Source organism: Lepidothrix coronata, unplaced genomic scaffold, assembly GCF_001604755.1.
Source record: "Lepidothrix coronata isolate B3197 unplaced genomic scaffold, Lepidothrix_coronata-1.0 Scaffold121, whole genome shotgun sequence".
Lineage (NCBI taxonomy): Eukaryota > Metazoa > Chordata > Aves > Passeriformes > Pipridae > Lepidothrix > Lepidothrix coronata.
In genome coordinates this window covers 1,561,493-1,586,252 of record NW_016690301.1, presented here as the reverse complement: position 1 = coordinate 1,586,252, position 24,760 = coordinate 1,561,493, and the positions used below count along the sequence as shown (strand labels likewise).

Here is a 24,760-nt window from a genome sequence, read left to right as displayed (position 1 = left end):
TCTCCTCCTGAATCCTCATGGCACGAGTGGCATTCTCATGTTGGGACCTCAGGGTCTACAACAGTTCTTATGCTTTTCCTGCCCAAAAGCAGATCTCATAGAATAAAACTGGAAATTGCTGTCCTTGGAACTGTCTTTATCTGAAATGTCAAGGTTTATAAACCCAGGAATTTCATGTCCCCTTTAGCTGAGAAGGCAGCTACAGTACCAATGGAAATTTTAATATAAAGCATTGTTAAAGTAAACTCAGATATATAATGAAACTCTGCTCCCATTAAAATTGAATTAATGAATATCTAGATATGCTTTAATAGAACATGTCAATCATATACTGTTTCATATGAGAAGACAAAAAAAAATGTAGAACAAAAAAATAGTTCCACCATGACCCACACTGAGATACATTAAGTATATAAAGAAAATCAAAACACTTATCCATACAAACATGATCTTTATGATACTGTTAAAACTAATCAGAACTTGGTAGAGTAAAAAAGGCTGACTGAAAAGGATACAAGGAACAGTGCCATTCTCAAAGCAAAGAAGAAAAAAAATGTCATTGGAAAAATCTTGAATTTTTTCATGCCCCTGAGTCCTACCCATGTATTTTGAAAGTTGAAAGTTCCCTGACTCCCTATGAGGACTCCTGACAAAGTGGCAGCCATCAGAAACAGAACAATATCTGCAAGTACACAAGTTCTGCTTTCAGAAGTTTAAAAAAGACATTTAACTAAAGATGTGTTAAATATCCACCAAGCCACTCTGGAAAAGTTACACTGCATCCCGAAGCTGGAGGCCAGATTAGCAGATACACCTTAAATTATAGCAAAGCAGAACAGAAAGACTGAGAACACAATGGACAAAACACTTGGACCCCCGGAGTTTTAAATCTAGATTCAGCTACTAATGGAAATAAATTGACTTGTCTCAACTCTATCCCTAAACCCAATGATCTATAGCCATATTTTTATGTGAGATTTGACATGCTCTGGTACAACCAATTGTCTGTGGGCTGAAGCTGCACAGAGAGAACATGAGCATTTATCAACATTAATTACAGCCTCACAGCAGTAAGGCTGGGAGCATCGTACAACGTCTGCTTATGAAAAGAAATGATCTGATTTGTACCAGTTCACTTAATTTCAAATACATTCCATATAAGAATTAAAAAACTCTATTCTCTGTTTTACCTGTTCACCCATCAAACACGATTAAGAAAAACACATTTTCTGCCTCACAATTAGCATTAGTAATTTGAATTAAACTGGGACTAATTCTCTCTTTTGAAAACATGAGGGTAAATTTGCTAAGTCTCAGCCCAGTCTCCCTAATTTCTGCGGATCAACAAGACAATCCTATACTGAAAAAACACCAAATATGATTGTCAGCATGCAGTGATTTGGTAATTCAAGTGTCCTTGAAAAGCCACGGAAGGAGCCTGGGTGCTGCTCACAGAACACAAGTGAAGCCTGCAGCTCGCTCCGTGGGCTCTGGGGTGCAGGATGAACCCCCTTTGTTTTCAGCAGTGTGAGGGTCACACAGGGGCACCTCATCACTGACATCAGCAGAAAGGTGACATCTCTGAAAGTTGAGGTTGCAAGGGGACATTTGTCCACCGTTCTGTGCACTAATGGTAAATGGAAAAAGCTATATTTTGCTTTCTTCATTAATTCAGAGCTCGCTCTAGCATTTATTTTCCCACAGGTCAAAAGGACCTCTGGTGCTCAGGGAATAGTGGTCTGACAGAGACTGTATTAACTTCCATATTCTTTGAGAGAACAATCTTTTTTTCCCCTCTTTTCTGGCCAGATTGTCATGGCAGCACACTGCAAGAATGAGTGGAGAAAAAAAAAAGGGGGTTGTGATGAAAAACTGTAATAGAAAGGAAGAACAAGACACTTTCTAACATAAATTGCTTCTTTCCCTCCTCATACTATCCTAAAATTATTCTGTATTAAAAAAAAAAAGACATACAGAGAACTGTAATGCTTAAATTGTCTCTTTTTTTTATGGCTTTTATAGGGTTTTCATAGTAATTAATAAATAGAAAAGCTACATGCCAAGATAATAGAAACAGTTCAGTTCAGTTGTTCCAGGACTTAAAAATATCTTCAAGCTGTGGTAAAATCACACCTGTCTATAATTTTATTGGACATTTATTCTTAGAAGAAAAGAAACAATGGAATATAGAACATAACATGCTGGCTTTCATTGGGAGAAAAAAAAAATCTTCAGGCTTCAAAGTCCTCCAAAAAAGTAGCCATGAGTCATTTTATGTCAATGGAAGCCTCAGAGTGGCTGCCAAATTCAGACAGTGAAGTTTTATGATAGTTTTCTACCCTCCATACAAAAATAAACCCAGACTAAAGAAAACTGTATAAGCTGTTGTTATGCCTGTCATGCAAAAATGAACTCTGAGTGGTAGACTGGTGCAATCTTTGGTTACCTGTGTCTCAGTCTTTCTCCAAATGAGATTTAATTGCATGTTCCTGCACAAAACATGGGTCCATCAGTCAGGTTTCCACAGCTGAGGGTTCTCTGGTGTGGTATAACTGCACAGAAGTTTCTACCCTTTCTGCTGCCCAGAACACAGGGACTTGGGTGTCCTCCCAAAAGCTCTAAAGTTAGCAGTAAAAGTTAAAACGTTATCTTTATATGTCTAAACTGTATAGTTACAAGGAATTGTCTCAATCACGTCAAATCTACAGATTAAGCTCAGTAAAACAGATTTTTCAGTGGAAAGCTATTTAAAATACAGACACACATAAACCAACTGGCCATTTTATACACACTGTGCACCCCCACACCCAAATGGTTGTTGCAAACAGAGCACAGTCCTCACAACACACTATTTCAGTGATTTCCAGCCTGCTGCAGGTAATGACACAGGAACTAAGGACACCCCATTAGGCACAGAAACAGTAATTCAGGATGAACAGATCAGTGTCAAGGGGACACTTCTACCCACAGTAACCTAACTCTGAACCTTGCAGCAGGCACCCAGCTCCCAGAACAGCTCCAATACCAGCTCCCCAGCTCTTGAAAGGTTGATGATTCCTTAAAGGCTGGGTTCTTCACATCCCCAGGCAAACTACTCTAAAACTTTGCAGAATGCAGAGCAGAGTGTCACAGAGGTTGCCATCAGTACCAGGCTGGCTTGTCACCACCCCCCTCTAACAAAGACACAGCTGGACACATGAAGCACAGTGACTGAACAGTGCCTGACAGCAAGGCAGGGTGTTGGGCAAAGAGACAGGTGCCAACCTTTGGGCACTCTGACCTGTCACATTATTAAACAAAACCAAACTGGCAATGTTCACAAGGGCAAAGCACCTGTACTGTACAGGGTACAGTACCTGCTCTGTTCTGGGTACGTCTCTACAGGACAACCTGTTTTCATCTGGAAGATTGAGATACTGCTGGATAGGCTTTTATAACCTTTTATAAAGCCCTGGAGTGTTCTCTGGGGGCTGTCACCACTGTGTTCCCAGCCTGGCTCTGGTATGTCCCCATGGCACAGCCCTGCTGTGACACAGAGCTGTGGGAGAGGCTACAGAAAGGTACAGTGGGAAATACTGAGAGGGGAAGGACTGCTGAGATGGGGATTGGTAGTAGCTCACGAATTTGAGAGGGAGAACACCAACATGGAAAGGCATAAGCTCTAGAAAGGGAAAACCAGGAAGGCTAGCAAGGATGCACTGGGTGGAACTGGTGCCACACAGCAGCTCAGTAACCCTGGGGAGCTACAGTGGCCACCCCTCACCTTCCTGACCTGTGTGGTCAATGAAGACTCTGGGTGTCCTGCAAGAGGTGGTGAGCACACTCACTCAGCCTGTCTGCTTAAATCCTAGTTAGCTTTTGTGGGAGTTAGCCAGTAAATAACTGCTTTGCCCTTGAAATTTATGCACCTCTTTCTTGCACTGTTGTTTATTCCCCAGGAATGCAGCAACGAAACTGCTGGTTAATGCCTAGGAAAGAGTAACAGGCATAGCTACAGACACAAACACAAAAAATATCAGTGTCTTGGTGTATGCACGTACACGACAGTGGAGCAGGATTAATAATGCAGATATAGGAACATTTAGGCAGCTCTGCATCAGCTCAACTGTAGGAACTTTCCCTTCTGTAAGCAGAAAACCTTGTGTCCTGAAGTTCTGAGGAGCATGTTGCATAGTGTCAACTGATGAAGTCCAATATTGCCTACATTTGTTATTTCAGTAGTGACAACAATATTTTGCATTTCAATTGGTCCATTCAGTTTTAACCTTCTACATCAATTAATGAACAAATTTCAAAACACTTTTATTTTTAAAAGGCATACATGTAAGCTCTCCACTATCTCTTGATTCAGCTACTCACTTAGCAAGAGAAAAAGTACTAACAGTGCTATTTCAAGTCTATAAATAATAGACTAGAATAATAAAACTCCGAACTCTAAGAGAATTTTATCAGTCTATATGTAGATTTAAAAAAGAGAACCCAAAATTTTAATTTTTTTTAAATAAAAAGTAACACTCTAAGGGTGTGTGGCTCTTCCTGTACAGTCACTCACACTGCCTGTTCACTCTGCACGACCCAGAACTTAAAAATGCCAACCAACAAGATCGTGAAAACATGCAATTATCTGCAATCAGTAAAAACTTCTTTGAGCTTATGTGAACGTGAGTGGGAGTGTATCTAGATGGATTTTCTGAATCATTATTATGTATCCTGCTTCATAGTGTTTTCCTTTGCTCTTTTTTTCAGTCTACATTTGTTACGAAAACAATACCCCAGTAGCCTGCTAAAAATGACCTTTCTATAGTGCTTTTGGAATTCCTCCAAGTACATGGCCCAAATGTGCCTCAAGTCCTTGGGGATGCTTTTGACTGTGCTTTCCTTGACTCCTTAAAATGCTTTTGATTTTTAAACAGGTCCAAAATCTATCCACACAGATCTCAATTATTTGGAAAGTCCCCACAACCTTCCTGTAACCTTCACATGCAGGAGACAGTGCTTGCCCCAGCCCTCGGTCTCAGAGGACTGACCTGCTGCAGCATTTGTGCCTGTAGCTGCACCCTAAAGTGGTAAGAGAAAGCCACATAAGACAAAGCAAAATCAGAGTGAGGAGTTACTTCACTGTTCCAAGTAGTTGCTTGTTATGCCCAATATATCCTAGAAATTTGCATTAACAAAAGGAGAAGAATTTTTGTTTCACTCTTCTGTTCCAGAACATTTTGCATCATGTACAAAGATATCAAAATATTGAGACACCACTGAAAATAGGCAGACAATTGTGGAGAGCAGCTGTAGCTTGGAACTTCGACACAGGCAGAACTTCAAGTTTATATATTCAGTTCAGAAGTTCTGCAGCTGATCTTGACACCCAAACATGGGACAGCATGTGAGTGCAGTATTAACAACACTACAGACCATTCGCTTCCTTCTTGAAAAAAACTAATACCCATCCCCTTGCAGCATTAAATCCTTCTTATGTGCTCTATTCCTGGCTTTTTTGCCACACTGCCATACCCAGTGCACAGGCACAGTGTTCATTCCTTCACTGGAAGGCTGCAGCTACAAAAACACTGGGTGCACATGTTTCCCTGTTCTGGTGCCCCACGATTATGAGTTCAGGCACTGCCCTGGTGCAGACTGGGATACAGCTCATATTGCTATTCCATCCACTAATTTCCCATTGCTGTCCTCAGGCTCACAGTGACTGTGTTGGAATTGGACTGGCAAAGTAACAAATACAGCTTGAACCACAGAAAAAGGCAAATATTTATAAGAGCAACATGGGGGTTCTTTTAAGGGTCATGGAAGTTAATTTTCAGATTGCTCAATTTTTTTTCAGATTTCAGGTTAATTTTCAGATTGCTCAATTTTTAAACTGAACTTTGCTTAAATGACCCCAGATCTGGACTATTGGTCTTACACTACAGCCCACAAGATTGAGAGAAACTGATAATCACCAGAATCAGTGACCATCATCCTTTCTCTTGAAACACAGGAGAAACATTAGGACGTAACAGTCTTCCTCAAAGCCTAGCAACAGATCCTTGTGAACAAGCTCAAAGAAATTACAGACATAGATACAAAATTATCTTTACAAGATTTGGACTGAAAGTATTTCAAATTATGAGACTAATTATGAGACTAAAGAATAAGACTGATTTCTATTTAATTCTACTTTTTTTTCCCTCCTGGATTAAGTATTATTAATCACAATCGTACCAATTGATTTAACATCAATATAAAGTATGGAAACAGGTATTAGTACGTGAGGCAATCCCAAACATCTGTCCATGAAAGCTCCTCTGTTCTCCCTCACCAGTCGTTCCCTTTGGACCGGTGCCTGTGTGAGGTTCCTGCCCCAGAGGACTCCTGCAGTGTAAAGGGCCACGTGAACCTCCCTTGCAAAGCCATTCTTTTCTCCCCGTGCCCTCAAAGCATTTCCAGCTTTAAAGCAGGTGCTGCCTCTCTGGCTGTCTGGCAGTAACGAGACTCACACCGGGACGTTCAAAGGCAGTATTTCCATCACAAATCCCCTTCGAAAGCAATGATTAAAGCAGCAATAAAGGGACACCTCTTAACTGGAAAAGGCAGAAACCAGCACTTTGTTAGCAGGAGGAGGAGGTTTGAAACAAGACTGCAAGGAGGACAATAAAAGTTAAAGAGCATTAAACAGCAGCTCCGAGTGTAAAGGTAAGGCAGCTAAATACTGCAGAAACGAACCATAAAAATAGCACCATAAAAATGCTACGGCGATGCATTACTGCAGCCTTACTTAGGGATATTTCAACCCTTCCATTACAGACCCTTATTTCAAAGAAAACAGAACAATTATGTAGCCAGCCAGGGGGCCCCTTGCAGCCATAAAGCAGCAGCAGACTAGGGAAGATGCAGTCCATATCTGATTGCCTCAGACCAGCAACGAGCACACTAAAATCAAGCACACATCACTGCAAGTGTTCCAGGCCAGGTTGGTCAGATCTTTGAGCAACTTGTGACAGGTGACCCTGTCTACAATGATCCTTAAAGCTTCTTCCAATCCAAACCGTTCTGTGACTCTAAAAATGTGTAATTAGGAACTCTGTATAGGCATTTTGCAAACTTGTAACTCCACTGAAAGCGATGAGCTGCTGCAATACAGCTCAGCATAATTACGTAAAAAATAGAGCACCACAAAGGGTACACAGAGATTTGGGTAGAGTTGCCTGAAGAGGACACATGAAAACATGTGCAGGCAGTAAAAGCTTCCTTTACATCACAAAGAAAATAAAACAAATATGATTAAAAATCCCCCATCAAAACTGAAACAAGAGATGAAGAAAGGATATATTTGGAAAATGTGATGTCTCCAAACAGTCCGAATTCAGACCAAGCTGCCTAAGACAGCAAAGGAACGAAGGGAAGGTTAAAATATTCTTACCACAAACAAAATAACAACATGCAGACACATGTTGTATTATTCAATGATTTCAGCACTCGGTACTGTTAGATAAAGAGACATCTGGAATCTAAATTGTGAGCTGAGTTTTGTCGTACTGACACAAAGCATTCCCTTCAGATGGTTCGGGTACCCCTTTTTGTTTCATAATCAGTAACGTGACTACTCGCACATCATTTTCAGTTGAGAGCAGAATCTGCTGAAGGTAACCGAAAGATGAAAACTAAAAGTTATGAAACGCTCTCCTGATAAAGCAGGTGCTGTCAGTGCTGGCTTTTCCTCCTGAGCACTCCACTACTGAGGTTAATAAACAGACAACAAGATAAAAATTAAAAAGCAGTGCGCTGTCAAGAGGCGGGATGAGAGGGGTCAGTGTTTTGCAACAAGCTAAAGCTATAAAGGCTGAAATAAAAAGTTACCAAAAAGGTGTCCTTTTTTTTGGAGGATATTGGTATGAATGTAGATGAAATGCCAGTTTTAAAGTGAAAGAATTACAGGCTAATTCTGAAAGTCTCCAATGATTTTACAAGCATCCATTTCAGCACAACTCACTGCAAACAGAAAAAAAATAGTCATCTTCTGAGTTAATATTCTTGTGATGAAACTTGTCATCAAGCCCTGTCAGGTGTGTAATTTCAGAAAAGAAGAAAAATCGATCCTGAAGCAACTCTGGAATAGTCTTGGAACACAGCAATTCTGCCAGGACATTTTCTAATAGCTTAATGCTTGCCTGTGACAAACCTATCTACCAAAAGGCTCCAATTAACTGCAGGGCATCCTGCAACCTCCAAAAATAACAGTATTCACAAAGTAACCTTTTGTCATCAACATGTACATCTATATTCCCAGTTTTCATGACTGAAAAAAAAAAAAAGGAGAAGAACCAAAGTCACTAATGGAACTGACAGTCACCACTGTCAGGGAACAGGCACAAAATCAGGCAGTAAAATAAAACCAGCCACGCAAATGTCCCCTGCTGTGGCTCATGGATTGCCAGTATTATGGCAAAGAATCCATTTGTGAATATCTCAAAAAATTCCATCCGTGCAAAGTGATTGTTAAATTGGGACAATCTTAAGACTTCAGAAATGACACATTTCTGGAACTGCTGTACCCAAGAACAATTTCAAATGGAAACAGGCAGACCAGGTGCAGCTGGGACCACTCTACACCAAAATTAAAACAGGAAGAACTGGCCCAGGATGAACAGGACCGACATTTTTATCTTGTAATTCTTAACAATAAATAACAAGTTCAGGGTGCCCAAGTTAAGTTCTAAAAAGTAGCAGAGGCTCTCACAGGAGCAGCAGTTAAGAGTTGAGCATCACTTTTTTTTCCTGGCCAAAGTTAGCTCCAAACCTTCAGCAAGCAAGAATCCCTTTCCTTTCTTTTTTTGGCCATCTAGGCTTTGGATAACTTGCATTTGCTTTTTAGCACCCCACTTCTTCATGGCACTCATGTTCCCATTTTAGCAAAGCAGGGCAATGTGAGTGCAGCCCCCTGTGCACCTCCCAGCCCAGCCCAGGAGCACAGACTCCCTGCTCTTTCCATTCTCACCTGCTCCCCATGGAGGAATAACCACTGATTAACTACTGAGTAACAACAGCCTGGGTGCTGTAACTCCAATCCAGCTATAGCAGCTCCTCCCAGAGCTCCAAACCAGATGACAGTCTTTAATCAAATTTTTGGAGTGCCTGGGCTGAGGCTGCATGGTGTATAACTACACCATATGTAGCTACTCAGGGTGTAACCCAGCAGAGTGGCACTAAATTCCCAGAAGGCTGCAAGCCAAATGTAACATCTCAGAAGCTGTGGCAACCAAGCAGCTGAAACCCCAGTACAAGGCAGTGGTGCCAGGAGCCCAGCTCCTCCACCTGTACTCTGTGTTTATCACTATCTGGGCAAGCAACACCACCCTGCTATTCCAAGCACTTTACTCAGCACCACCACGGCCAATTTTAAATTCTGAGAGCTCAGCTCTGCCAGCTCTGCTATTTAAAGTGCAAGTTAAATATGTTTGACATTCCATACCCCAAATGACAACAAACCAGAATATTTGGACCAGCAGCATGTCAGGCACTTATTTATATATTTCTCTGTCAGGCCTAAGTGCTGCACCTTTTCATTTATATGCCACTGTTTGCCCCACAGGCATCAAACTGCTAACATGTACAGAAGAGATTAAAATGAACTCACATGCTGGATGAGGTATAAATTAAAATTATAGTACTGTCAGTCTTGAATCTGGGATTGTTTCTCTGAGTCTCCCAAAATGCATAATGTCAAGTGAGCCTCTGTTTGTTACCTCAGGAAAGGAAAAATGCATAATTTTTCAGCTGCACAGTCAATATGAATTCTAAGTAAATTGTCCCTGAGCCCACGATATAAATATGCTGCACTAACCTCATGAGCTGTGTTTGCAGGGACGGTCCAAAAGGCTTTAAAATGGGATGTGAACAAGAGATGTTCACCTGCCTACCTTGGAAAGCAAAGCAAATTGGGGCTGGTGGGCCTTCTAACGCCACCGACTCCCAGTGCTGCGTCAGCCGAAGCCACCAGTGACACAGAGCACCCCAAACCCCGCTCCTGACAAACCCAGGGTGCTCCAGAGGCACCTCCCGGGGTGTCCATCACAGCACCCACCTGGTCTCGAGCGGGACGTTGCTGTTGAGCACCCAGCTGTCCTGGAGCTGCACGGACTCGGGGGTGGTGGCCAGGTCGTTGGGCGCCGGGGCGGGCGCGTGGATCTGGTTCCGGCGGTTGGTGAGCGAGTTCCTGTTGAGGGAGTTGGCGGAGGAATGGTGATGGGACAGGGAATGGTTGTGAGGAGGAGGGAGAGGTGGCCTCAACGTTGACTGGCTGTGGTGGTTTGAAGGGCCTAAAACAGAAGAGAAAAACGAATCACAAATGTGTGTGATGGTACCACTCTCCTCGGCATTTTCTAGAGAACACTGCCTGGGAGAAGAGTCAAACCCTGCAAACAGGAAGCCAAGCCTGCATGCCTCTTAGACCTGGAGGCATCAAAACATGGTTAAACAGATCAGTGATTATTTGAGATCAGCAACATAAAACAGTGTTTCCAGGCTGCACAACTGGGATGTTGACAAAGACCGTATTTAGATTTAAAAATACTTCTTTATGGATTCTCCCTGGAGAAAGTCTCCTCTCTGGAGCAGAGGACAGCAGTCTTGCCTTGATCATTCTCTACATCTACCCAGAGGAACTTTTTTCCTCCCTGTTTCTATCAGGGACTTTTAGGAGATGAACCTTAATGGATTAAAAATACTTACTGAGAATACGGTCTTTAGGCTTCTATCAAATTTAGCCAGAGATCTCAATCTCTTTTCATTCACTGTTATTTTACCAATCAGCTTCAAATGAACAGGATTTGTGCCAGCGCAAGAAGATTAAACTCCAAATATGAAAAGACAGCAACAATGCAGTGATGATATCTTTCATGTGATCAGGATTTGGCCTGTATTCTTCTGTTTAGTAATGCCACAAACACACAGCAAGATCTGAAAATTATGCTACTGCTTCAGCCTCTTTCATTGAAAAATGACAGATTATATTTTTAGTGATAAAGAAGGATATAAACTTCTCGTTCTTTGAGTACTGGCATGTTTGCATGGATAATGAGAAATATTTTTTCTAATCATTAAGGCAAGTGGATAAAAATAAAGGCACATAAGAAGAAAATTGAATAAGCAGGTGTCATTCTAAACATAGGCACTTTTCTAAACAAACTTTTAAACTGCATTTAAGTGCAATTCCACACACTGCAATGATTTATGTCTAATGAAAATAGCTAAAGAGAATAAAGAAAATAAACACTGTGTTATGAACCACATGCTCTAGACATTGTATCAAGTTGTAGTTTTCTAGCAAACATTAATCAGTAGATATTACAGAAATGATAACTAATGATGTGTGTTTGTTTTCAGGAACTGAAGCAAATTCTGTACTTAATGAATCAAATAATAAAAGAAAACATCACAAGGGGAAACCATTTGCAGCAAGACTGATCTTTTTTTGATATGAAACAAAGAAGTATAGAAAAACCGCTGAACTGATTAATTAACTGTAAGCTAATTAAGGCAAATATTTATTAAAAAAAACCAACAAACATCCAACACACAAAATAACAGAAGGAGAACAGAGTTTGTTGGAGAGAGGTCATTACTTTTCCTAGGTGCTTCTGTGGGCCTGGGGAAGCACAGGCTGATGAAGAGCAGGCAGGTTTACTGGGACTTGTGCAAGGTAAAGTGAAAGCTGTCCTCTGACAAGAAACTTTAAATAGTGAATTATACTAAATTCTGCATCCTCAACATGTTGCCTCAAATTCACACAGCAGTTTCTTTCTCTTTTTTGAATATCTGTTGCCTTTCATGAACACATCCTAAATTTTAGGGCTGCCATATGTGCTCTCTCCTCACTACCATTGCTTTGGCTATGTCTTATCTAAGTTTGAAAGAGACTATTTAAACTAGAAAGTTTTATGTTTAAAATCCCCATTTGGACCTCCAAGAACAGCAAATCTACACTAGGTCCTGGGCCATTCCACAACAGCATGTGGAGTAAGACACAGCAGGAAGAAAATGTGTTTGGACAATATCCACACGCACAGAAGCTTAAGTGGAATTACTCTCCTAGTCTGTGTTCTGACTTTAAACAAAGCATGTTTGGATTTCAATAAGTGGATATCTATGAGTGATAAAATACAAAAGAGTGCCCTTGTGTTGAAAGTTACTTCAAAAGATTCATGTGCTTCGTGTTTTCTCAAGTTACTTTAGATGCAGCTTTTCCTTCTTGAGGATAAGTATGGCAAAGTCCTACCCACATAAACAAAACAGTTTTGTTCTGAGAGCCACGGTAATGCCAGCTAAATAAAGACTCTAAATCTTGTCACCACAAAATCATAGAGGCTGTTCTTAAAAGTGAGGCAAGAGCACATCAATAAATAGCATTTCTGTAAGATTAAAGAAGCAAGGGCTGAATTCAAGTTACCGCAAATTAATTTAATCCGCCTCAAGACTCAGTTCCCACACAATAAATATAAGATACTGTGCAAAATGAGCTGTGCAGAGGTAACTGAACATACACTGCAGCTGCAAAACCTCTGAAATCTGGCACAAGATGAACGTAGCCTTTAATATAGAAAAATAAAACAAATACCAATATTAATGTCATATAGATATTATACAGTTTATATTAAAACATATAAGAGCTTATATATATAAAAAGTACTAACTAGGGAGCATGCACACACACTGGTGTATATATGAGAGAGATAAAAGCTTAATATGCTGCTTCTTCTTCATAAACCCGTTTAAATGAATCAAAAGCAGAAGCCGAACACTATTGAACTTGCCAGGGACATAAAATTGGATTCACATCTGAACATCTGAGCACTTCTTTATGAGCATCTCTGCCTAAATTAAAACTTCAACGGCAGTACCTGCAAATCTGCTGAGCTCTGAAGTTCAGAGGAGTAAATCACCTGTCCCACAATAAAGGATCAGCAGGCGGAAGGACAGGCCCGACGGATCGCGGGACACGACGCGCTCCGAGGCCTCCTGCAAATTGCTTTATTATTTGGAAGCTTAAACACAATGAGGACTGTCTTGATGGACTACATCTGGCTTTTTACATCAGGAACAAGATTTTATTTTTGATATAGTCACCAGTATTGGTTTGGGGGAAAATGCTGAGGAAATGATGCCTTATTTCAATTATTAGCTGCATTAAGGGTTTCACCAGAAGCTGGAAAATTTAGCATTTAAGAAGCAGTCTCTTAAAACCATAGTGAAAATTGGAGAACTGTGCATCTGAAATACTGCCCATATTTTGTCTTTTTAAATTTTTTAATTTCTCATTTAAATTCACAAACAGACAATATTCCTAATTCTATCAATTCTAGTACACACTGATTGTGCCGAGCACTTCTGAAAAATCAGGGCCTGGTGTCCACATAATCAACATGTGATTCTTCAAGAGATCTTACTGCAGTCAAGAATATCAGCAATGCTCATTTCAAATTAGAAACTGAGCGAGGATTAATTGTGTTCTAATTGAGTGATCTGAGAACAAAAAGTCTGATCTATGTATCTTTGAAGTAATCATAAGCTACACAATTGACTTATTTAGGTTTAATCAGAACCAAAATACTAAAAAAGAAAAAAATACGGTTGGTGGTGAAACAATTAAACAAACCAGGTTAGCACTAAGTAAAACTCAGCTGAAACAAGGTGCAAAATAGCATTTGTCTCCTTGAAAACAAACAAAAACCCCATCAAAATCCCAAAGCTGAGCAAAATTCTGTCACTATGCTGTTCCCTTCCACTGCATACAGAGAGAGAGCAGAAAACCTGCAGCCTCCAAAGCTCAGCCCATGGCTGTGACCCTGCTGAGCACAAGGCAGGGTGAAGGCAGGGCTGCCATGAGAAACATGGTATGATGGGTGGCCACAGGTCCTTCAGGAGCCTCTGCATCACAACAGTCTTATTCTGGCACAGCCTGGCAACCTCAGAGATCAGAGAAAGCCACTCGACCTCACAGTGTAACAGGTACCTCGGTGATGGCCATGTCCTCCTGAGCACACGCTTCCAAGTATCACTTCTCGGTTGTTTTTACAGTTCAAATGTTGACTAAAACACAAAGTGAAACTTCACATCTGCTTTAGCATGGTCAAATTGTTTTCCATAGTTCCTCCAAGGCTTGGGTACACTGACTTAACACACGCACTAAATCCAAGCAACACAAGGATCTGAGGAGAACAATTTAATCTCCCTCCTCAGAGATAAAATTCAAAGCAGAATCAGTGGCATCTCTGATCTGAGTAAAGCAATCACTTCCCTGCATCCCAGCTCTTTGTCAATACTACCTCAAAAAAGTGATCTAGACTGTATCTTAGTTGTGCTGAATTATCCTCTGTGCCATGATTAAATGTTGAGACATATAAACACCTTGTCATGATTCCTTTTCGCAAAAGAACTAAAAAACACAAACATATCAATTTTCTAAACAATACAAATATTGAACACAAAAAAAAATAACAAAGCTGATGCATTGAAAGAAAAAAATCATTTCACAGCCCACAGACAACCCCTGTTAGTCAGCACTAGAAACCCAGTCTGCAGTATTCCTAGTTCTTTAGTCAAAGTCCTCTGCCACACTGTTTTCTCAAGGAAACCACATCATCTGCCATCGCAATGAGTAACGGGTGTTTCACAGAACCACAGGGCCACCTTCCAAGCTAAATTCATCTTCAAGGGCAGCTCACATTACTCTGAGTCAGGGAGGAAAGCAAGCACTGAAACGCCCAGGAACACAACACTGTCACAGGAGCTGCCGTCTCCAGGGCCAGCTTCCAGCCTGGGATCGCAGCCTTCAGTGAGTTTGGTGGGGTGGGACCAGGGCTCCTGCCCAGCAACACAGACTGGGCTTTGTGTCGTGTCTGCCTCAGTTCTCCTGTCTGCTTGCTTTATTGCTCTACATTTTGTGTGTGGCTGTAGTTAAATGGCAACTAAATGTTCTGAAAATGTTTTCAACACATGCAGTAAAGAGGCAAGTTATCTCACTCCTGACCGTGGATACCATTACCTCTCTCTCTCTTGTTGTTTTAAACCCAAAACATTTGCCAGGTGTTCCTTCTTTTGTCTGCATGTTTTTACACTGTTTGAGGCAAGAATGGGTTGAATGACTGGCTGTCATCCCAGACTGTACATTGTCAAATGAAATTCAGTAAACGTGTGGTATGAAATGGTAAGTCACTTATCAGCGTCTGCCAGTGCACCACAGCCATGTCCTCAGCACAATATCAGAGCAGAAAATTAAATGTTGCTGTGACAAAAAAAGAAACAACAACGAAAAAAGCCAAACAAAAAGTACCCCATTGCTTCCCCACAATATCCAGACAATCACAGAAAAGAGGAAAGGTGGTTGAATGGATAAAGTCTAGGACTTGGTCTATCTCTTACTCTGGCTGAGCCAATCCTTGAGCAGTCGTGGATGTTATCTCTAAGCATCTCTATCCGTATCCTTTGCAGGAGTGCTGAAGGTAAATTCCTCAGCACTTAGAGGGCAATCAGATACTGCGGCAGGCAGAGGCAGCTCAGCCAAACGAGCTCTGCCAGCCCCGAGTTGTTGCTGTGTACGCAGACCACAAACTGCTACTCCACCACACTCCTCACACCAGAGGTGCCCAGATGCTCTGTACACACACCCGAGTGCATCCAGAAAAGAACCAGCCTTCTTGAAGCAGGAATATCAGCTTGTTCTCAGCATGGCTGCAGTCAAAAAAATGGCAGATTTGGTCACGGCGCTGGATGGGTTGGTTGGTTGTGAAAAAGCAGTGTGCATACTCAGAGAAGCAAAGGAAAAGTAGGACCCTTCCTCAGGAGTCTAATCTGAGGGATTACAGTCAAATAACCAACTCTCTTAAGTGAGGGTCACCCAGAAAAAGGTTAAAAGCCACTGCCCTACAAAACAGTATTATCTGAGATACCCTATACTAATTATATTTGTTGAAATACATCACTTAAATATTCATTATGGCACTGCATGAGGTGCACAGGCTGCATAAAATAATGTCTAGACAATGGCAAAACATATCACTTCAATAATAATGCTTTATGTGGACTCAGTGTCCTGTGGTACTTATAAATATATATGTATATATACACATATACACATCTATGAAAATATAGACATACTACTTCTAATTTTACCTATTGTAAAAACGAATCACAGAGAAATTAAGGAGTTGTCTTCTTTCTAATTGAAAAACAATCAATGCATCTCACATATTTTCCAATCAATCTTTTCATTCAGTTTTCTAATACTGATATAAATTTAAAACATGTTTCAGGGAGTTTAAGGGTGTATTTCTCTTTAGCTTAGATACATGACTATTCTCTGAAGAAGGCACTGATGTAAGAGGAACTACAAAGAAAAGCACACATATATGTTTCTAAACAATGAAGTTTATTACTACTGTCATCATTACCATGGAACATTTTAGTGCAGAAAGGTAAATGTTGCTCTCCAGACTTGGTTCTGCAGAATGGAAAAGAGTTGAACCCGTCTGGAGACTTTCACAAATCCTGGCCTAAGCTCACATGGTTTGATGCACTGAGAATCACACTAAAGAGAAAGGGAGGACATAGATTTTTCTGAACAACATACAGAAATTTCTGAACAGAAATGTTTAGGCCAGCAATGGAAGCCTGGGGACATTTTCCTTATAAGAGTACAGCTTGAAAACTGCTGCTTCTTTGGATGGTCCAAGGGGGAGCCTGAAAGTTTTCACAGTGACATAAGAATAACTGCGCCATCATTTCCAATTCCTTTGTGAGTCTGGAGTCAGGTGCAAAAGAAAGTCATCCCTGTTACAGCAGCACTTTGGATCTTGCATCACCCAGTCAGCACACACAGCTGGCTTCCCAGGGGACAAAAGAAATGCCAGTCATGGGTGGTTTAATGCAATGCACTACATCTCAATTATTTCAGAAATGTCACCAAATGTATTACACGTTGTCCAAAATAGATTTTTTTTTTAAACCCAACCTCATAGAAAATCTTTACAAGAAAGAGTCTCTCAAAATAAATTACTAAAGTAGCTGTCTCACAGGGAAGATCTAATAGGAGACTGAGATCTCAGCAATGCCTAGGTGAGTTTTTTAATAAATCAGCCTTCCAGGTACTGCAGATCTTTAAGGAAGGAAAGGTCTATCAGCAGAGTAACGATTTTGAATCCTTCTGCTGTTCTAAGTCTGTAATGTCAAGTTTCACCACTGAGAAGTTTGGCAGCTGAACTGCTAATGAAACTAAATATATTGAACATGGCTTTCAGCATCAGGTAATTTCTGTTTCCCAGGCAGTATTACCATCTCTTCCCAGCAGCACTAACTTTTGTCAACTGCTGAATTTTTTTCTTATTTCATCTTATACTACTGCCTTGGGATGACTCACCATAATGCACAGTGCACACCAGTCTAGATTGTTTCAGTTCAACAGCAGGATCAACAAAAATATAGGTTTTTTTGTCTAAGGGTAAAAAAAAAAGTTGTATCTTACTACAACGCTCTTCAATGGGTTTTCAGGGCTTGAGCATTTTTTTCCCAAAATACTTCAAATATGATCTCTTTGGTCCAAAGAAAGCATGAAAATAATAATTAAATACAGTTTTACCTTTAGGCTGAACCAACTGATAATCGAATGTTGGAAATAGAGAGTGATCTATAAGCAACGTTAACATGAAGGCTCACTGACTTGTACCAGTAAATACAAGGTTCATGGAGAAGCTTCCTGGGAGAATTCAATTTCACAGCTCCTGGGAAGCCAGTTATTTACTACCAGGACCATCTGTTTCCCAACATGTAGAACAGGTAAAAATAATTTGTGCAGAATATATGGAAAAAGTAAGAGGAATAGTTGCATAATGCTGGAGTAAAGAAAAGCAAATATAATGCAAAGTACATGTTGCATCGAATCAGGTTTTTCAATGGGTTATTTCTCTTTTTAAAAGCAGGCAAGGTACAAATAAGTACAAGACAGAAACAAGGATTTGTCTGCCTCCAGGGTACTGCAAGCTGCAATAGTACATGACTGGCATTTCTTTCACAGGCAGCAGGATTTCATTTGAATTCTTTATTGGTTATTACTGGACAAAAAAGTATATCAAAAAACATTCAGATAAGAAGTCCTGTCAAACTTTCCTGACTTTTCAAGGTACCAGAGAGGATAGCATCAGCTACCACAAGTAAAAGGTTCTGTTAGATGAAACCATGGGTTAATGAGTAAAAATAGAGGTTATCATAAAGTGCATACAAGCCCTCACACAGTTTATCACTCAGCAGTGCACGAGCCAACTTTTAGCCAGCAATTCTTAGACAAGTTTTTAATTAGAGTTTTTAGAGTGTGAAGCAAAAAAAAAAACCCCAAAAAACCCCCAAAACCCCAAACCCACACAACTAAAAAACAACTGTAACCCCACAGTCACACATGGTAAAACAGAAGAGTTGGGACAAGATGATTTCAGCTCTGAAATGATGCCTCTGTTTCACTGGGTGCTGCAGTTGGGCTAGAACTTCTCAAAACACCATGACTGATGTGACTGAGCCCAGGGGCTGATCCCCTCCCCATGACCCGTGGCCTTGGTGTCGGGTGGATGCCTGGGCAAAATACTGTCCTTGGCCCTCAGTTGGCAGAGCTCAGGGAAAGCCAAGCCCCAGGGATGCCAGTGGGCACTGCCCAGGGATGAAAGGACCCCGAGTGTGGGGCCCAGGGGAGCTCCTCATGCAGAAAGTCAGCTCTGGTGTGGGAACGAGCTGGGAGTGCTGCCTTGGCCACAGCTCCATCCCAGCAGCCAAAGAGCTTCCCGACTGCAGCTGGCTTTCAGTCTGCTTGGAGACCAGGAAAATTAACACCAGTGTGATGAGGCACCCACAGAGCTTGTGCTGGCCAGCACTCCTCTCAATAGCACTGCAGCAAATGCTTCACTACTGCTGCATTTACTGTGGATGAACTTACTACAGACTAGAAAACTACCCTGTAGCACAGCAGAAATGCAGTAACCCACTGAAAACTCTGTCTAGGTGGAAAAAAAACAAGTGTTGTCTTGTCTACATTGCACTAAATAGCATTACCGACATTTTGCAGAGACTTAAGTCTTCATCCAGATGTTGAATCTCTGTCCAATTTCCTACTATGTGAGCTTGAAGAGACTCTCAGAAAAAGGCTATGGATTTTTTTTTTCTTTTTCCTTTTTATAAAATACACCTGTCTAATCACTTGCAATCAGTGACACAGAAAACACCATCACTACTCATCTCCTGGGACAGTGCTGCCTGCCTGTCTGCCATCCCCTGCCCAGTTCATGCAGCAGAATCACAACACAGCCATGCTCTGGGCTGCCACTTTCAATATGAGCTGCTCTTACCTCACCAGCATGGAGAAGGCAATGGAATTCACAACCTGAAGAGACTGTGTAATCATCCTGGCAGATACCAAACCCTGATGTGCTCCCACATTACCAGAACAAACAGAAGGCAGGGAACTGTAATGCCTTTGGGCAATGCTGCCTGTTCCCAGTGTCAAGGGGAGAGGGAACAGCACAGCCCTACCCATTAGCTGTGTTTCTGAAAGCACAGCTTCATCCCAGGTACTCAGATCAACACAATCTTTACATGCCCTTCTCTGTCTCAAGGCCATGGTTTTATTTCTGTGAGACCAGCAATGCAAAGAGACTCAAGTAAAGAGCCACAGAAATATGGTATTAATTGAGAACTGAGCGAACACATTTCACTCCCTATTTCAGGTATGAAAGCAGCTATCACAGTTGCATTATATAGGGTTTCTTCCTTCAGAATGTCTGAGACCACCACAGTACTAAGTGGTGTTTAATACTATGAAAAGAAAGAAAAAAAAAAAAAGGCAGCCTTGAGGTGCAGTGTTGTATTGATAATAATGACAGTGGCAATATTAAAGAAGAATTTAAAAATGGGAAAAAAGGACAACCACAATAATTTATCCAACTCAAGTCATAGAAGATTAGAGAGTAGTTAAATACTAAAATTGCAGTCTGACTAAAACCTCTGGAAAAAACATCTGTCACCTTGCAAAAATTTCTAGCAGCTTTTTCTAATGAAATAATAAAAACCTATGCCTGAAATCTTTGCTTTAACATGAGTGTGCATGGCTGGAATCCCTTGGACACAAAAGCTTTGGGGCAGTAAAGCCACAACATGATGAATTTCAGCAAAGAAGACTAAGGGACAAAACTTTTGACACTGAAGCTGACTTGTGAAATCATGGCAGGGAGGGAAAGGAGGTGAGGATTCTGAAATCAGTCAGACAATTCCGCTTCTTTGAGACACAGGGGAATGGAAGAGCAGAAAAGAAGGGAAAAAGACACTAAATAAACATGTCCTATGAGCTCTTACAGTAGCAGGATAGTAATCTGCCACCAGAAAAAAAAGCATCTTGGCAATTACTATTTCTAAATTAATATATAAGAAAAATCTGTGTTAAGTCTTCTGCAGATACTCTGCTCAACACATCAAGACTTTTCTGCAAGGACCTTCTATCAACCACATTTTCCAAAGAATATTCAGAAACAGAGAAGTTGTCAAGCTTAAGAAACTCCAAAGTCAAGCAGACATTTTTTCCCTAAATATATGTAGTATTTTAATTATTATTAAAATTATTTTCATTATATTGTTACCAGTAAATTACAGATATAGTTTTAGATAGTGGGATATTTATTAGGTGTCCATACTTATCACGGAATGAACCAAAATCAAATTATTTTAAAAAATAAAGTTAACTAGGTAAATTGTTGCCGTTAGGTAGTTGTGATTCTCTATGCCAATAACAACTTCAATAATAATAATAAAATCGAGTAATTTTTACTAAATTTCTTGCATCTGGTATGTGTGAAAGATTTTAATTTACACTCATTTATCAACTCAGACAATTTCACCAATGGAGAAAATTATTCTGAAAACAAAAAATCAACCTGCACTTTCAGAAGGGTATCACAAGGTGGGTACATGCACACAGCACTTGGATCAGGAATGCATTTTTATCACATGCAACTCAAAAATTAGGGTTATTTTTAACATAGTTCTAAAAGCATATGAATGCCCAGAGAGCAAAAATTTTATTTTAAATGAGTGTATCTGAAAGCAACATTCACAAACAAGGAAAGGCAGAGGAGATGTTAAACTGGATAGTTAAACATGGCATAGGAGGGGATCATAAACTCAGTAATCTTGTACTCTGGCAACATCACCTATAGAGCTTTTATCTGTCAAAACTGCTTGCAGTCCATGTTACACACACTGAAGTGATCAATACCAACAACCACAATGTGACAATAATGATAATACTTAATGTCCTCTACAGTGTCTGCTGTGTGTTCTTTTAATGTGCTTCAGAAATGAAGCCTAATAAGGTAAGGATTATCAAAATTTTACATCACAAACTGAAACACAGAGAGCAATGAATTAACATGGAACTGTGTGACCAAGCCCTGCTCCCCTAGTTTCATCTGGTCTTTTTTTTCTTCCAACAGGTCTTTCTCATCTGACACGTTTTCTTCAGTTACAGCAAATTAAAACACGTGGAAACTAATTCTAGGGGGTGCTAAACAGAGAGTATCCCATTAATTAATTATTGTTTCAAACAGGTTTGGTTTGGGTGTCTGGTTGGTTTTTGTTTGCGTTTTTTGTTGGTTTTATATTGTTTTGTTTGTGTTTTATTTGTTTGTTTAGGGGTTTATTCTCATGCAGAATGTTTGAATAATGTCTTTCAGTAAGCGGAAACAAATGGGGCAACTTCCATCCTGGATAAAGATCTAGAAATGCAGTATCATTGTGCCTGACCTTTTAGCTGGCTGTTAAAAGGCAACAACAAAAAACCCCAAGCAAAACCCTGATCGCAGATTTTCCAAACGATATGTAAGACAAGTCCTGCCCATTGGAGAGGTTTACTTTTTTAAGCTAATGTCCAATTAGTACATTTTAACAGAAATGCAAAAGCAAAAGCTATCCTCTACAGGGCATGCAAACCAATCATCCTTAGAGCTTAAAGACTGTTCCATGCATATTTTCTGCATAATAAAATAGTCTGGACTAAAACCCAAACTGCACATCAGTGTAGGATGCTGACAGACATCTTGATACGGTGTCACTGTTTCAATTTACTTGCATATTTTTTGATACAAGCTCAGGGAAACATGGAAAGCTGTGCCATGAACAGAGGGGAAGAGAATCAACTGTTGCTATGTTTTTATTAACTGAGACTCCACAGAACTCAAATTTATGAAATACTCAGGAAAAAATTATTAAATTATTCATCAGTGATAAGACAATTAAGAGGAAAACGAAGGAACAAGTGGAAGCTTGGTCCTGAGGGAGAACAGCTGGTCTTCTCATTAAAAGTATGTTTTGGCAGCAAAACACCCTCTGAACAGAGGCAACCTGCTGCTAAAGCAGCCTCAGAGTCAAATTTAGGAGCAAGTGACAAGGACAGACTGATGAGAAGAGTGAGGTGGGGGTACTCCGGATATCAGTGTGTGGTTGGCACAAGCTGCCCCTGCTCCTGGCAAAGAGGTGCTGTGACTTCATTGCACTTTGGAGCCACAACATGAGATGGGAGCTGCCTCAGTCCCTGGGGAACTTTGTGCTGATGTGCCAGACTACCAAGAAATTAGCTTAAAACTCAAGGAAAGATTCTGTTTTTATGGAGTTGAGCCGGCACAGGCATAGAGAGCACACCCTGCTCTAACAGGTTGGTGCCGAGTGCCAGAGCTTTGATGGGGTCTGAAAAACTCATCATTAAGTAACATTGTTCCCTTCCTTCTTATCCTTCTCTTTCTGCTACCTGCTATCTTTAAGTTTCAGGGTTTTTTTTTCATACTTTCCTTTGGTAGTTTTTAATTCTTTTCCTGTCCTGCCATCTCTGCAATAGTTCAGGAGATTTTCCCCTTGGCTCCTCACCTCTTACAATCCATCCTCTGAGATAACCCACCTTAATCTCCTGGTAGAACAAATACCAACCACCAAAAACCCAGCTCTTGCTCACAGCATCACAAAGGACCTATTATGATTCCACTGCTGAAATACCAAATTAGTGACAAGCACGATCTGTGTTCTTTAAAGACAGTATGCCCAAAACATGCCTACAGGAAAAAAAACATTTCTATAGCATCTGCTGAAGTATGAAATCCCCCCTCACACTGGCAACACCTTGTTCTATATTTTTCAGAAACTTTTTCGAATAACATCAAGGTCCACAATTTTTTTTTGTGACACAGAAATACAAAATCAGATACTTCATCTTAACACTGTACAATCTTACTTCCTAGTTTAGTAAAAAATTGCTAAGAATTTTCCTCCCTAAATGTCATCCTCTTCTTTCCCATATTTCCCTGAGTCTGTGGAGTATCTTTACAGCTGAAAGCAGCAAGACACAACAGGGTTTCTTCCTAATCAAATAATTCTGCTTAAAATTGTTGCTCCAATTCTTGCACAGATTCAAACATCTTGCATAACTGGCATGAATTCTGACATCCCTGCACAGCACCAAATTATTCTCAGCCTGTTTCAAAACCTGATTCATCACAGGAAATTTAACAATTCCCACTCCAATCTTTCTGTATCTATTTGTTCACTTAGGTCAGCTGGCAAAATAAGCATGTTAGCCTTTTCTCTGCTCCAGATATGTCATACCAAAGCAAGCTTTGCATAAAAAGAAATGGCATGCTACTATCTTTGTAACAGTTTTAGAGCCTTGGTTATAAATACTTCAGATGATGCTCAGACAGGAACTCAAGTGAGGCAGATTTCAGCTCTTCACATGAACAGCAGGGAGAGTTACAGATTCAATTTGAACCAAACCTATACTAATTTACCATGGACGATCAGCAAAAAAGGAAGCATAGGTGAAATAGAATTTCTGAAGTGAGGGAATTTATACGTATCACATTGAAATTTATTAGGTACATGGAGTTGTCTGGACATTTACAGGTACTGGGCATTCTGGAGTACACAGGAGAACACTCTGAGGTACAAAAGTGATCTGTGCCTGCTCAGGAACAAATGCTGAGCAGGTGAAGGAAATAAATCTGCTGGCCCTGAGCGGGGTTCTCAGCAGAGCCACAGTGCCACTGGGCTGTTGGGGCAAGGGCAGACAAATCCCTGCCCTCTTCCAGCATTGGCCCTGTCAGCCCAGAGCCACCAGAGGTGAGGGAAGAGGATTTTGCAGGAAGAGAGGAGGGGGATGGCAAAGGCAGGGGAGGGTCCACCATCCACTGCACCTTTCTCAGGTGAGAGGGAGCTACAAGACAACCATGAGGGCAGAGCAGGAGAGTTGGAAAAGGAGGAAAAGGAAAAGGTGCAGAGGTCCTCAAATACAGCTGCATTTCTCTTCAGGTAAGGTTCAGGGTAAATTAAAACAGAGGGGACAAGGGAATTGCATAGGCAGGAGAAATGCAGGATTGAGCAGGGTAAATTTTATTTCCCACTTCAGGCATATCTAGGTAGCTGTACCACATACAGCCACCTCACATACTTTAGGCACTTGTAATTACTTGCAAATACACATCCATCCCTTTTTGATTAGTGCTACGGATGTGCAGCTGTTTGTGTTGTGTGCACCTTTTCCTTAGTCCCAGTAACACTACCTTGTTTCCAAATTCAGAGACATTACTGTGAGGTCCTATAACATAAATGTTAAACCTCAGTACTATTTCAGAGGGTTTTAAAAATAGGGACTCCACAACCATGCACCTGTTAAACAGTAAATTAAAAATATACTTTCATG

The 24,760-nt window shown here is 40.7% G+C and overlaps 1 protein-coding gene across 8 annotated transcripts in view; it reads right to left on the bottom strand.

Moving 5' to 3' along the window:
- TENM2 (teneurin transmembrane protein 2) overlaps positions 1-24,760 on the bottom strand; it is a 900,957-nt gene that overhangs the window by 164,965 nt on the left and 711,232 nt on the right. For all 8 annotated transcript variants that reach the window (XM_017825633.1, XM_017825634.1, XM_017825631.1 and 5 more), the window contains one exon: positions 10,076-10,310. In XM_017825633.1, coding sequence (XP_017681122.1) covers positions 10,076-10,310 — 235 coding nt within the window. The remainder of the gene's footprint in view (positions 1-10,075; positions 10,311-24,760) is intronic.